General features: G+C 40.2%; 1 protein-coding gene across 1 annotated transcript in view; it reads left to right on the top strand.

The window, feature by feature from the left end:
• The first annotated feature begins 1,749 nt into the window (after window positions 1-1,749).
• Window positions 1,750-14,751, top strand: part of INTS4 (integrator complex subunit 4) — a 68,826-nt gene continuing 55,824 nt past the window's right edge. Inside the window, 4 exon segments of the mRNA XM_006091064.3 lie at window positions 1,750-1,918; window positions 4,621-4,812; window positions 5,018-5,135; window positions 8,459-8,565. Coding sequence (XP_006091126.1) covers window positions 1,865-1,918; window positions 4,621-4,812; window positions 5,018-5,135; window positions 8,459-8,565 — 471 coding nt within the window. The 5' untranslated portion in view covers window positions 1,750-1,864.

The following is a 14,751-nucleotide window of genomic DNA, read 5'->3' as shown; positions in this document are numbered from 1 at the left end:
GGTGCACAGGATGACACCCAACAAGTTGAGTCACACCAGCCAGGGCTGCTAACATTTATTAAAGATACTGTTTTGCTAAGTGCTTTTCATTTAACTGAACATATTTGTAAATGCAGTGGTTTCTGTGACCTGGGATGCCATTCTTTCTGGAATACTTACCATAGGCATATCTTGTTTTATCATCATTCACTTTATTGTGTTTCTTACAAATTGAAAACCCTCCACCAGCAAAAACATTACTACTTGCCTGAAGACTCAGATGGCATTTTTAAAGCAATAAAGTATTTTTAAATTCAGACAGTAGCTTGTCTAAGACATAATGCTACTGCACACTTAGACTACAGTAAAGTATAAACATAACTTTTATATGCACTGGGAAACCAAAACTTCATGTGACGTGCTTTATTGCAATATTCGCTTTATTGTAGAGGCCTGGAACCAAATCTGCAATATCTCCAAGATATACCTGTATTTTAAAGCCAGATTTAAACTCCTTCCCGCTGTAAAACTTTCCCGAGACATCCTGAAGAAGTTAGGTCTGTTTGGACCACATTCCTTTGTTATCCATCACACTTTGAATGACCACTAATTATCAGCTGGGTGTCTCCCTTCCCAGTTAGACTGGAGGACCTTGAGGGTAAGTAAAGACCACCTTTTAATGGATTTTTGGGTCTTCTGTACCGACTACAGCCTGCTGTTTTTCTTTTCTTTTTCAATTACAATTCACATTCAATATTATTTTGTATTAGTTTTGGGCCTGTTGCTTTTTCTGAGCATCCCACACTAACTCTCTTGAAAGATGAAACAGTGAACAGCTGACGTTTCACGTTGGATGTAAAATTGGGCTTGGATTTATTAACACTGACACGTGAATTACATTGCACAGTCTGTAAACTTTTTGCACCATCTCATTCCGTGTCATTACATTTGTCAGGTGTTATCACCCCATTTGTAGTTGAGGCTACTTTTTATTAAGTAGCTCTAAGGCAGCGGTTCTCAACCTGTGGGTCGCGACCCCTTTGGGGGTTGAACGACCCTTTCACAGGGGTCACCTAAGACCATCGGAAAACACATATATAATTACATATTGTTTTTGTGATTAATCACTATGCTTTAATTATGTTCAATTTGTAACAATGAAAATACATCCTGCATATCAGATATTTACATTACGATTCATAACAGTAGCAAAATTACAGTTATGAAGTAGCAATGAAAATAATTTTATGGTTGGGGGGTCACCACAACATGAGGAACTGTATTAAAGGGTCGCGGCATTAGGAAGGTTGAGAACCACTGCCTTAAAGGATAGGTAGCTTTTGAACAACCGGTGTGAAGAAGCAGGAAAAAGCACCCCAGGCCAGGGGAGGGGTGCCACACACACTGTCCAAAGGGAGAGCTCGGGGAATACAGAAGCAGCAAACACTGTGAAGAGCAAATGATGGGAACGTCAGCGGGGCCTCTTTCCGTTATCTCGGAAGTCAAAATCGCTACGCAGCTCGGGGGTATGGCTTCCAGCTCTAACTCGCCCCGCCTTTGCCCTTTACCTAGCGCTTCCTTCCTCCCTTCGCTCAGCTCCGCCCCCGCCAACAAGCCCCCAAAAGCTCTCATTGGTTCGCCCATCTCCATAGGCTCCGCCCCCTCCGCGCTACGCTCTGGTTTCAGTCCCCGGCGCACCTGGCGTAGGCGGCCAATCCCGACGTACCGAGGCGGGGCAATCGAGCAACCGGAAGCAGCCTCTCTTTCCTGGGATCCCACTGCCTTGTGGGATAGTGGAGGGTTCCTCTGTCCCCGGCAGGTTTTCCGGATTCCGCCCCCCGCCTCCCTCGTCAACTACGGAAGCTGACAGGGTCCGCGGGCAGCGATGGCGGCACATCTTAAGAAGCGGGTGTACGAGGAGTTCACTAAGGTGGTTCAGGTAAGCTCCAGAAGGAAAGGTCCCCCGACCGGTCGTAGGTAGGAGGAAGGTCATCCACGCCCCAGGCACCTTTGCAGAACTGGCGCCACGAACTTGAGTTGAGCGCCGACTACTTTGATAGGCTCTTTGCGACTGCACTTTAGTGGGCGTGTTCGATTGCCGCTTCCGTTGTCACGATGATGAACTCATATGTGCAGTCTGGTACTTAAAAACATTAGCAGATGTGGACTTAGAAGCTTCTCAAGGGGTACCAGGGCAACAGAAGCAATTAGTGGTGGAGTCCCCCACCCCAACTCTGTTACAAAACACACACAGAAGCGCCCTGGGCGAATTGGCTGTATGCAAAGCTCTTGGGGGCTGGAAGAGAAGTCTATAGGAATCCTCAAGGCCCAGTCAGAGCCGGCGGGGGTCCCAGGCCTCAAAGGGCTGGGACTCTGCGCCGATGGGGCAGCTCACCCGGGAAGGAGGGCAGTACCTTCCTCCTCTGGACTTGTTCAAGGACTGCCGGCCCAGCCTCTGTACTGAAGCCGGGGATTCTCCACGTGTCTCCTCGCAGATGACGCTGAAGTAGAGGTTGATACCAAGTCATCCCCTGTGTCACGCTTCACAGGCTTTATGTGTAAGCTCATCACCGGCGGGGATCTCATTAAAATGTAGATTCTACTCAGTCAGTCCGGCGGGGGAAGTGAGGCAATAGTCTGTATTGCTGACAAACCCCCAGTGGATGCCGGTGATAAACAGCATCCTTGGAGCCACAGATCGCAGTGAGATCCCTCTACTTGTAGAGCAGCAAGACAGACCACCCCGCAGGAAACTGATCCTTAAACACTTCATTCATTCCCTCAAAAAGAGTCTATTGAGGGAACGAGTGGCTACTATGCATCAGCTATAGTAAAAGTTGTTGAGCTACCATGTCCGATGCACGTTAGGGTCCCTGTCCTTTAGGACCTCACAGGCTAGTGGGAGAGAGAACAGCATATATGGGATTTACACCACAGAGAGATCGTTGCACTGACAAATCAAGTCGTCTTCTTCTTCAGCTCCTTCTTTCCATAAAAACTCCCTAGCCCTTCATGACTTGACAGTATTCCTTCTTTCCTTTTTGTTTTGTGGACTCATCTTTGTAGCATATTCCCATTGGCTGGAGGCAAATTAGTTTGCTCCTTATTCTTGTTTTTTCTTAAAATAACTTTGAGATTTAGCCTTGATATCTTTTTCGCTCCATTTTATGTGAAATTAGTTTTCCTAAACTTTTAATTTGAGTCAAGATTAAGGAAAGCTTTTCTAACTTTACAGAGCTTCCTCTTCTGTGGCTTGCTGTCTAGAATTTTCTTGCTCTGTTTCCCTTGCCCACTTTTAAAAAAATTGTGGTAAAGTATACATAACATAAAATTTACCATTTTTACCAGTTTCGTGGTATCAAGTACATTCATATTGTGCAGTGTCACTTTCTTTCCAACATTCTGTTCTCATTTATCAAGACTGCTCACCTCTTCTCCAGCATGCCATGTGTTTCCAAACTTTTGTACCTATTATCTCTTTTACATGGAATGGTTATCATTCTTCCCTTTTTCTTCTCCACCCAGTGCACTTATATTTTTGCTCTAAAACCCACTTGAAACCTCAGCAAGAATGTAGTCTCTTTCTCCTCTGCTTCTATGGTACTCTGCTATGTTCACCCATTTGCACCTATCACTCAGTGCTACTATAATTACCAATGTGCATATCTTCCTACCAGTCCGAGCTCTTTGAGAGCAGAGATAATGTTTAGTTCATCTCTGTAGCTCTCTCCCTTCCTCTCTGTAAAAAATCAATAAAATATATTTAAAAAAAAAATATTAGATATTGGTTTGTCCTCCCTTTATATACTCTCTAGGGAAAAAATATTTCCCAACTTTTGACCTAACTGCAGCCCAGATAACACTGAAGACTGAATTTGTGTGTAATAGGATGGAAATGGATAAGTGGTTATTGAATCTAAATTCCTCTGACTTCAAAGCCCCTGATCTTTCTTCATGCCATGGTAGGCAGAACAAAATGTTAGTGGACCTACTTTACAGAGAAAGAAACGGAGACTTGGAAAAATTAAATGACCTGTCCAGAGTTATAGGAACTAGTGAAAAGCAAAATTAGGACTCATAGTCTGTCTCCAATCCAGTGCTCTTTTTCCAGTTTGTAACACTGCTTTGTCCTAAGGCTAGGTCTATTACCTGAGTACATTATTTGGTACTTGAGGGCCGGTGCATGACATTCGTGTACTGGGCAGGGAGAGGGGTCCCCTCAGCTCAGCCTGTGCCCTCTCGCAGTCTAGGACGCTTTGGGAGATGTCCGCCTGCCGGCTTAGGCCCGCTCCCCAGCAGGCGGACATCCCCTGAGGGGTCCTTAGCCCTGCCCGGAGGCGGGACAGGCTCCCGCCACCGCTGCTATGCTCACCAGCCGTGAGCCTGGCTTCTGGCTGAGCGGTGCTCCCCCTGTGGGAGTGCACTGACCACCAGGGGGCAGTTCCTGAATTGAGGGTCTGCCCACTGGTGGTCATTGCACATCATATCAACCGATTGTTCCTCCGTTCGGTCGATTTGCATATTAGCCTTTTATTATATAGGATAATGGAAAATTATTTCCATCAAATGAGGTGAAGTAAAATTGTAGATTTTGTGTTTTCAGTTAGGTTTTCATGTCTTAACTTTCTTACCTCTTTGCAGCAACAGGAGGAAATTACTACTAAGAAACTCCGACTAACAAAACCAAGTAAATCTGCAGCACTCCACATAGATCTATGTAAAGCTACCTCTCCGACAGATGCTTTGCAGTATCTACTTCAGTTTGCCAGGAAGCCTGTTGAGGCAGAAAGTGTGGAAGGAGTAGTCAGGATTCTCTTGGAACATTATTATAAGGTGAGATGCTCTTGTGGACTGATGGGAGATGCCGTATTTGGGTGTAACATACTGATTAAGAAAGCTCTCTCCTCTGAAATATATAACGTTAAAGCCTTTGAATACTTGGATCATTGACTCTGTTTTGAAATGTTAGTTTCTCATGTTCTGTTTTTGGTTAGCTGAAAGGAGAGCATCAAGGTAACAATAGCTTCTTTTGTTCCAGGAGAATGATCCATCTGTGAGACTGAAAATTGCTTCATTACTGGGGTTATTGTCAAAGACTGCAGGATTTTCTCCAGACTGTATTATGGATGATGCCATTAACATCCTGCAGAATGAAAGTAAGTTGCAATTTAAAAGCTGTACACTTAGAGCAGAAATCTTTAGTTCCTTTTGTATAGAATTTAAAACAGAATATTGTTGTGTTGGTATTAAAAAGGAATTTGAGGATGATTCAATAAAACTATGTACATATATTTACATTAGAGTTAAAATGTAGTTTTTGTCTCTTAATAGCTATCATTTATGGACCTGTACCTAGTGCCATATGCTTCAAGTATTTTGCATATGATAGAAGATAGATGTCATTGTCATTTTATACGTGGGAAAACTGAAGTTCAGAGAAGTTAACTAACTTTTTAAAGATTAAGTTGTATGGGACAGAGATGATGTTTAGGTGACTGTGCACATTAACTCAGAAACCATGAGGGGTGCTGTCCTGGTCATATGTGGTCTCTGAGTTCTCTCCCTATAAAAGTGACATCTCCTAGGTCTCACATATTGTTGTTACTTTTTCTGTTTGTTGCTTGTTGATGTCTAATAACATTATTTCTGTGTTTAGGTGAAATGGGAAAGTACTTCACCTTTTTAATGTTTTTTATTATTTTTCTGTGGGTTTTTTTTTTTAATGTACAAGATTATATTATAGAGTTAGTGCCTCAGTTACCTTACTATCTATAATAATAAAAGCGTAATATGCTAATTAGACCAGACAGCTGAACAACCTTCCGGATGTCATTCTGGACAAAGCTGTGGTGGCGGGGGCCAAGGCAGAGGCAGTTAGGGACAATCAGGCAGGCAGGTGAGCAGTTAGGGGCAACCGGGCAGGCAAGTGAGCAGTTAGGGGCGATCAGGCAGGCAGGCAGAATGGTTAGGGGAGATCAGGCAGGCAGGGGAGCAGTCAGGCAAGTGGTTAGGGGCAAGCAGTTAGGGGTGATCAGGCAGGCAGGCAGAGTGGTTAGGGGCGATCAGGCAGGCAGGGGAGTGGTTAGGGGCGATCAGGCAGGCAGGGGAACAGTTAGGGGCGATCAGGCAGGCAGGCAAGTGGTTAGGGTCGATCAGGTAGGCAGGCAGGCGAGCAGTTAGGAGCCAGCGGTCCTGATTGCAAGAGGGTGCAGACTGGACTGAGGGAACCCCCCCCCCCACCCCCCTGCATGAATTTTGTGCACTGGGCCTCTAGTTGAAAATTAAATAAAAAGAAAAGTTCTTTGGCTCTGGCTGATGTGGCTCAGTTGGTTGGAGCATTGTCTGATACACCAAAAGGTGGAGGGTTCAATTCCTAGTCAGGGCACATAACCCAGGTTTTGGGTTCAATCTCCGGTTGGGGCATGTGTGGGAGGCAACTGATAGATGTTTCTCTCTCTTTCTCTCTCTCTCTCCCCTCTCTAAAAATCAATTTAAAAAAATATTTTTTAAATATATCTTATGGCAGCCCCGGCTGGGTGGCTCAGTTGGTTGGAGTGTTGTCCTGCACAGCAAAAATGTTGCAGGTTCGATTCCCCATCAGGGCATATACCTAGGTTTCAGGTTCAATCCCTGGTCCAGTGTGTATGGGAGGCAACTGATTGATGTTTCTCTCTCTCTCTCTCTTTTTCTCTCTCTCTCTTTCTCTCTCTTCTTCTCTCTCAAATTAATGAACATATCCTTGGGTGAGGATTAAATATATATATACACAAAAAAAGAAAAGAAAAATCTTTTGGTATTTCTGGAAATATTGTAATTTGTTTGAATTAGTTGTGGTTTTAGAGAATACTTTTATTTTGGGTATACATATATAAACAAATGTGACTATTTAAATATTGGACAACATTTAGTCTATAAACTTAAAAGATTATGAGAGAAATAAAGGGCCAGTGAATTCAGAGACAATCTAAACTTATTTATTGTACAGCTGTTTAATGTTAACAAATATCTTACATATGTGGCTTATTGGCTGAAGTTGAGAACTTCTAAAAAATTTTGTTAGAAACACCTTTATACCAAAATTGTAATTGTATTGAATTTCTACCAAAGACTTTCTTTTTTAATCTTCACCTGAGGATATTTTTCCATTGATTTCCAGAGAAAGTAGGAGGGAGGAAGGAGGGGGGAGGGAGAGACATATAGATTGCCATGCACACGACCTGGGCTGGGGAACCTGCAACAGAGGTATGTGCCCTTGATCAGTGCCCTTGACTGGGAATTGAACATGAGACCCTCCAGTCCACAGGCCAACACTCTAACCACTGAACCAAACTGGCCAGAGCACCTGAGGACATGTTTTTATTGATTTGAGAGAGAGAGAGAGAGAGAGAGAGAGAGACATTGATGTGAGAGAAAGACTAGAAGTCTTACTAAGAGGTGATTTAACAGTATTTTCGGAGCTTTAGTCATTTATGTATCATGTACACCATTTCTTATATATTTGCTTCACATCTATACTATGGTTTACTTAGTGTTTTTCTTAAGTGGACAATTTTTTTAGTTAAATAAAATTAAAGGGGCTTATTATATTAGAAATGTTAAAATGAAAATAGTGACACGTGACATCAATAGATAGTAACTACAGTTTTTATTATGCACATTAAAATATCTACATGGTTATTTGAATGCCACCTAAATCCACTTGTATACTACGAGCATTAGAAGAACCATATGTTGGAACAAAGAAGAAAATCTGGCTAAGATGATTGGTATTGATTTATTTGGATTTGGATTTTTGCCCATTTATTAAACATTCATTGAACATTTAATAAGTTATGCTAGATTCTGATAATACAGAGGTGAATAAAATACTATCTTTGCTCTCAAGGTTCTTTTACTTTCCCAATTTAATCGGATGTAAAAATAAGTAAGCATAGTAAAGAGTTATAGCTGATGTAGAGGGTGCAGTGGAAGCATGGAGGAGAGAATGGTCCATTCTTAGGGAAGAGGAAAAGCTTCATACAGGAGGTGACACTTCAAGAATAGTAGGTACTCCCTCAGGAGTGGGGCTGAGAATGGAGTTGAGTGTGGACGAAGTCATTCTAGGTAAAGAAGTTGGCCTGAGCAAAGATAGGGGGACATGAATCTAATTGGAAAAAGACAGGGAGGGCTAGACATTGTAGGGTATGTATGTATATATGTATGCCCTGCTAAGGAATTTGGACTGTATCTTGATGGCAGTGAAAAGCCCTTGAATTAGTCAAGTACTAAACATTTTGGGGGCACTTTGGCCAACCTGTGGAGGATTCAAATATTTAGATATGGTACCTTTAGGAACTTAGCTTTAAGTTGAGGGGAATCAAAGATCAAATAGTAGAAATTTGCTGCCAAAAAAAAAATCTACATTCTTTACCCAAGTAAACTTAGTTTCTTTAGTGATCTCTTTTTGAAATTTTACAACACAACTTATCTTTCTTTCTAGAGTCTCATCAAGTCCTAGCTCAACTGTTGGACACTTTGCTTGCAATTGGCACTAAACTCTCAGAGAATCAAGCTATCCAGATGCGATTAGTTGATGTAGCCTGCAAGGTAAGAGTATAATGATTAGATATAGGGTTGCTTCTTTCTTGAACAGTTTTGCATTATCTGTTGGTATGAGCTATAAGAACTGCTTAGTTCTATAATGTAAATTTGTAACTGAGAATTGTCAAGGACTCCCAATGGTTTTAAGAGCTATCTCATGTTGTTTTTTTCTTGATGTTGGATTAGGAATTAAGTTGAATAACTTGTTAGAAAACGAACTTCCTCTTTTTCCCCAAAGAAAAGAAAATAATTATAGTAGCTATCATGTATACTGTGCCAAATAAAAGTGCTCTCCTTATTATGGTACCTTATATCCAGTTTTTCATTTTTCCCTCACAGTCCTTTAGGCAAAGTACTGTTACCCCTTTTATAAAGTTGGGGATTGAGGTGTAAGGAGTTTAACTTGTCCAAGTTTTCATACCTAAGAAGTTGCAGAACCAGGCTATGGATTCTGGTTTTGCTGGTTCCAAAGCCCATGTTCTTTTTATTGTGCCTTGTTGCCTCAGTGAACAGAACAATTAGACCCAAACAACTGTTGGGGAAAGGTTTTTCTTTTTTAAGTTTATTTTTTCTGATTATAAAGTAAATACATTAGTTTGTGCCTTTTGATTTAATTTAGAGCTTTTAATTAGCTGCCTTTTGTACATAACAGCAGCTCCTAAACTTGTAGAATTGGTTTTACTTTTAATCTTTGTGATAAATTGATTTTGAGGTTATAAGAAGACAAATATGTTCGAATTGTAGAAGAGTATTATATTCATAGAATTAGAACACTATTTCTGAGTCCCAGGAAAGAGTGTTTCAGCCCTAACCGGTTTGGCTCAGTGGATAGAGCGTCAGCCTGCGGACTCAAGGGTCCCAGGTTCGATTCCGGTCAAGGGCATGTACCTTGGTTGTGGGCACATCCCCAGTAGGGAGTGTGCAGGAGGCAGCTATCGATGTTTCTCTCTCATTGATGTTTTTGACACTCTATCCCTCTCCCTTCCTCTCTGTAAAAAATCAATAAAATATATTTTTTAAAAAAGAGTGCTTCAGTTTTCGTAATAAACAACAAACACAAAACACTTTGACAAGTATAATATTAAGAGCCTAAGTGGAAAAAACTAGGGATTGTATGTTTGAGAGTAAGTATATCTCCACATATGTATATATTTATATATTTATTTAGTTAGTTGTATTTATGAGGTCATGCTTGTGAGAAAAGTGTTGTACTAAGTGTATTGTTACACTTGAAGTGGAAATTTCTTAAATTTGAGTTTAATAAACTTTATATTATAAAAATTTATATTCATAGAAACTTTGGAAAGATAATGAAAAGTATGAAGAAAAAACTATACTCATAATTCACTACCCAAAGGTGACCATTATTAGTCTTTTGATGTATTGCTTTCTGATATTCTCCTGCATGCAAATAGTTTGCTATTTTTTTAAACTTTAATTTTTAATTATTTAATTGCACGTGTGTGTTTTATTTTTTAATGTTTTTATTGATTTTTAGAGAGAGATGAAGGGAGAGGGATAGAGAGATAGAAACATTGATGAGAGAGAAACATCATTGGTCTCATTGATCAGCTGCCTCCTGCACGCCCTCTCCTGGGGATCTGAGCCCAAAACCCCAGCATGTGTCCTTGACAGGACTTGATCCCGGGACCTTTCAGTCTGCAGGCCGAAGCTGAGCCAAACTGTTTGCTATTTTTTTAAACACATAGCTGTAATCATATATTGCTTTTGCTCTTTCACTAACATTAAAGCAGAAGTATTTTCCTTATATTGTAAATGTTTTTAATGGATACATGATATTTTGTTAAATAATTAAACTACACTTTACCTAACTTTCTCCTATTATTGGAAGTTTATATTGTAACCATTTTTAAAATTATAAATAATACTGAAATAAATATTATTAGTCTAAAATATTTTCTGTATTTAGAGTTGTTTCCTAAACATAAATGGTTCATAAATAGAATTACTAGTTAAAAGCATTTAGAGTTTGTTAGAATATCATCTCGATACTCCAAGTTTGCAGGTTTGATTCCTGGTCAAGGCACATACAAGAAACAATCAATGAATGCATGGTTGGGTGGAGCCTAATTTCACTGTATTATTCTAGCATTGGATATTAATATTTAAAAACTAGATGTAAACTTGTTGATTTGTTTGGAGGAAAATGGTGTTTTATTTTTTTAATTTTCTTTTAAAAATATTATTAGTGAGGCTTCATACTTGTTTTCCATTTGTATTTCCTTTCTTGAGAGAACTTTTCATGTTTCTTGCCAGTTTCTCATATGTGCTCTTTGTGTTGTAGAAGCTCATGGTAGGGTAAAAAAAAATCTGGAAATAGCAGATCTGACATAAGCTTTTGCAGACTCAACTAAATTAAGACTATCTGCCCAACCTGTGTGGCTCAGTGGTTGAGTGTGGACTCATGAACAAGGAGGTCATGGTTCGATTCCTGGTTAGGGTACATGCCCAGGTTTCAGGCTCGATTCCTGGTAGGGGGTGTGCAGGAGGCAGCTGATCATTGATGTTTCTATCTCTCTCTTCCTCTCTCTGAAATCAGTAAAAAACATATCTTTAAAAAAGATTTAAAAATAAAGACTGTCTAAAGATTCATAGCCACAGTTACTATTTCTAATGCCATTTTGACAGTGATTTTTGTGTGCCTTGTGATATTATTCGTATATAATAACATGCACTCTTTTGATAGTAATAATACAAAGTATGTTCTCTAACCATAATGGAATGAAATTAGAAATCAGTAACAGAAATTTGGGAAACTCACAAATATGTGGAAATTGAAACAACATACTCCTATATAACCAATGGGTCAAAGAATAAATAAAAAAGGAAATTAAAAAATATTTCTAAATGTATGAAGATAAGACATGACATACCAGTACTTATCAATGTAGCTAAGGCATATTTAGAGGGAAATTTATAGCTATAAGTGCCTATACTGAAAAAAAAAGAGAGATCTCAAATCAGTAATCTAAAGTTCCACCTTAAAGACACTGGAAAAAGAAGAGCTCACTATATCTAAAGCATGCAGGAGATAGGAACTAAGAAAGTTTAGAGCAGAAATTAATGAAATAGAGAATAGGGAAACAATAAATAAATAAATGAAACAAAAAGCTTGTTCTTTGAAAAGATCAACAAAATTGACAAACCTTTAGCTATATTGACCAGGCCAAAAAAAACCACACACACACACACACACACACACACAAAACCCCCAGAAGACTCAAATCACTAGAATCAGAAATGAAAGAGAGAACATTACTACCAACCTGACAGAAATAAGAAAGATTACAAAAGAATACTGTGAACAAGTGTATGCCTATAAATTAGATAACTTAGATGAAATGAACAAATTTCTACGAAGACACAAATTACCAAAACTAACTCAAGAAGAAGTAGACAATCTGAATAGATCCATGACAAGAAATTGAATTTTTCATTAGAAATGAAAAAACAAGCCCTGACTGGTTTGGCTCAGTGGATGGAGCGTTGGCCTGCGGACTCAAGGGTCCCGGGTTCGATTCCGGTCAAGGGCATGTGCCTTGGTTGCGGGCACATCCCCAGTGGGGAGTGTGCAGGAGGCAGCTGATCGATGTTTCTCTCTCATCGATGTTTCTCACTCTCTATCCCTCTCCCTTCCTCTCTGTAAAAAATCAATAAAATATATTAAAAAACAAAAAAAGAAATGAAAAAACAAAATAAAAACCTACCTACACAAAAAAGCTCAGCCCCAAATGTACAAAACAAACATTTCAGTAAGAATTAATACCAATCTTCACAATCTTCAAAAAAAATAGAAGAGGAGGGGATACTTCCCAACTTATTCTATGAGGCTAGTATAACCCCAATACCAAAATCAGACAAAAACATTACAAGAAATGCAAACTGTAGATCAATGTGTCTTATGAATATGAATGCAAAGATCCTTAACGAAATACTAGCATAATCAAACCCAGCAATGTTAATAGAATTATACCCCCATGACCAAATGGGATTTATCCCAGGAATGTAAGGTTGGTTCAACATCTGAAAATAAACTAATGTAGTACACCATAAAAAATAAAGTACAAAAGCCCTAGCTGGTCTGGCTCAGTGGATAGAGGGTTGGCCTGTGGACCAAAGGATCCCAGGTTCGATTCCAGACAAGGGCACATACTTGGTTACAGGCTCCTCTCCGGCCTGGACACTGGTCGGGGCTCGTGCAGTATACAAGCAATCAATGCGTTTCTCTCACATGGATGTTTCTGTCTTTCCCTCTCTCTTCCACTCTCCCTAAAAAAAGTCAATGGAGTCCTAACTGGTTTGGCTCAGTAGATATAGTGTTATTCCATGGACTGAAAGATCCCAGGTTTGATTCCAGTGAAGGGCATGTACCGTGGTTGCGGGCGTGATCCCCAGTAGGGGGCATGCAGAAGGCAACTGATCAGTGTTTCTCTCTCATCAGTGTTTCTCTCTCATCAGTGTTTCTAACTCTCTATCCTTCTCCCTTCCTCTCTGTAAAAAATCAATAAAAATGTATTTTAAAAAAATCAATGGAAAAATATCCTCAGGTGAGGATTTAAAAAAAATAATAAATGAATGAATTAAATAAGTAAATAAATAAATAAAGTACAAAAAACACATGATTGTTTCAATAGATGCAGAAAAAGTATTTGACAAAATTCAATCCAATTTCTGTATTAAAACCCTAAGGATATCAGGGAATAGAATGGAACTTCCCCAAGTTGATAAAGGATGTCTGTGAAAAAATGACAGCTAGCATTATATTAATAGTGAAAGACTGGATACTTTCCCCATCTAAGATTAGGAGTAAAACAACTATATCCTTGTGTCTCCCTCCACTTCTGTTCAACATTATACTAGAGGCCCTAATAGCCAGGGAAGTTGGGCAAGAAAAAGAAATGAAAGGCATCCATATTGGAAAGGAAGAAGTAAAACTATCCCTATTTTTATTTATTTGTTTTTTATTGTTGACAATATTACAGATGTCCACTATTTCCCCCCCTTTATCCACCTCCACCCAGCCTCACCGCTATCCCCTCTGGCCATCACCACACTGTTGTCTGTGTTCATGGACTATACTGTATGTTCTTTTGCTAATCTCTTCACCTTCTTTCATCCAGTTCCTCCTCCCCCATCTTCTTGAGCTAGGCCTTCTCAATCCGTAAACCTGTCCTTACTCCAAAATCAGAGTTTTGGACTCTGATTGACTCTCTGAAATCAGTAAAAATATATTTAGAAAAAGAAAATTATTTAAAAAATAAAAACAAAGTAAATCCCTGGGGTGTGTGTGTGTGTGTGTGTGTATGTGTGTATATATATATATATGTGTGTGTGTATATATATGTATGAATATATATATATATATATATATATATGGCTAAGTGACCGACTGTACATCTGACCAACTGACCAGCTGGCTGGTACATATGACGTGCACTGGCAATCTGTATATACAAAAGCCTAAGCAATCGGCCAACTGGCCGGTAGCTATGATGCACACTGACCACCAGGGGGCAGGTGCTCAACACACAGGCATGGAAACATGGAACAGACTGATGAATCTCAAAGGGAAGGGAGAGGGGGGAGGGTGGGAAGAGAGTAACCAAAGATCTTATATGCATACTAGAGGCCTGGTGCAAGGAACATGCACCGGTGGGGTCCCTCGGCCTGGCCTGCAGGGATCAGGCGGAAACCAGCTCTCCAACATTCCCTGAGGGGTCCCGGATTGCGAGAGGGTGCAGGCCAGGCTGAGGGACCCCACTTCGTGCACTGGGCCTCTAGTTTAAAAATGTAGACTCATGCATGCGCGATACATCCTATTTAATAAAAGACAAAAAGGGTAATTGACCGTACCTTCGCTATGCTTCCCATGGGCTAATCAGGGCAATATGCAAATTAACCACCAACCAAGATGGCGGCCAGCAGCCACGCAGCTGAAGCGAGCAGGAGGCTTGCTTGCTCCAGTGATGGAGGAAGCCAAGGTTCCCCACCTGCCGCGGCCCGGCTCTGAGCTCTGAAAGCAACAGCTCTGAAAGCAACAAAATTTCAATTATAGAAGCTAAACAAACCCCAGATTCCTTCTTTCAGCAGGCCGTGGCCTTAGAGCTGGAGCGAGCAGGATGGCAACAATTTTCAATTATAGAAGGTAAATAAATCCCAGAATAAAAAAAA

Source organism: Myotis lucifugus, unplaced genomic scaffold, assembly GCF_000147115.1.
Source record: "Myotis lucifugus unplaced genomic scaffold, Myoluc2.0 scaffold_86, whole genome shotgun sequence".
NCBI classification, from domain to species: domain Eukaryota; kingdom Metazoa; phylum Chordata; class Mammalia; order Chiroptera; family Vespertilionidae; genus Myotis; species Myotis lucifugus.
The sequence above is the reverse complement of the archived record's forward strand: the minus strand, read 5'-3'. Positions and strand labels throughout refer to the sequence as shown.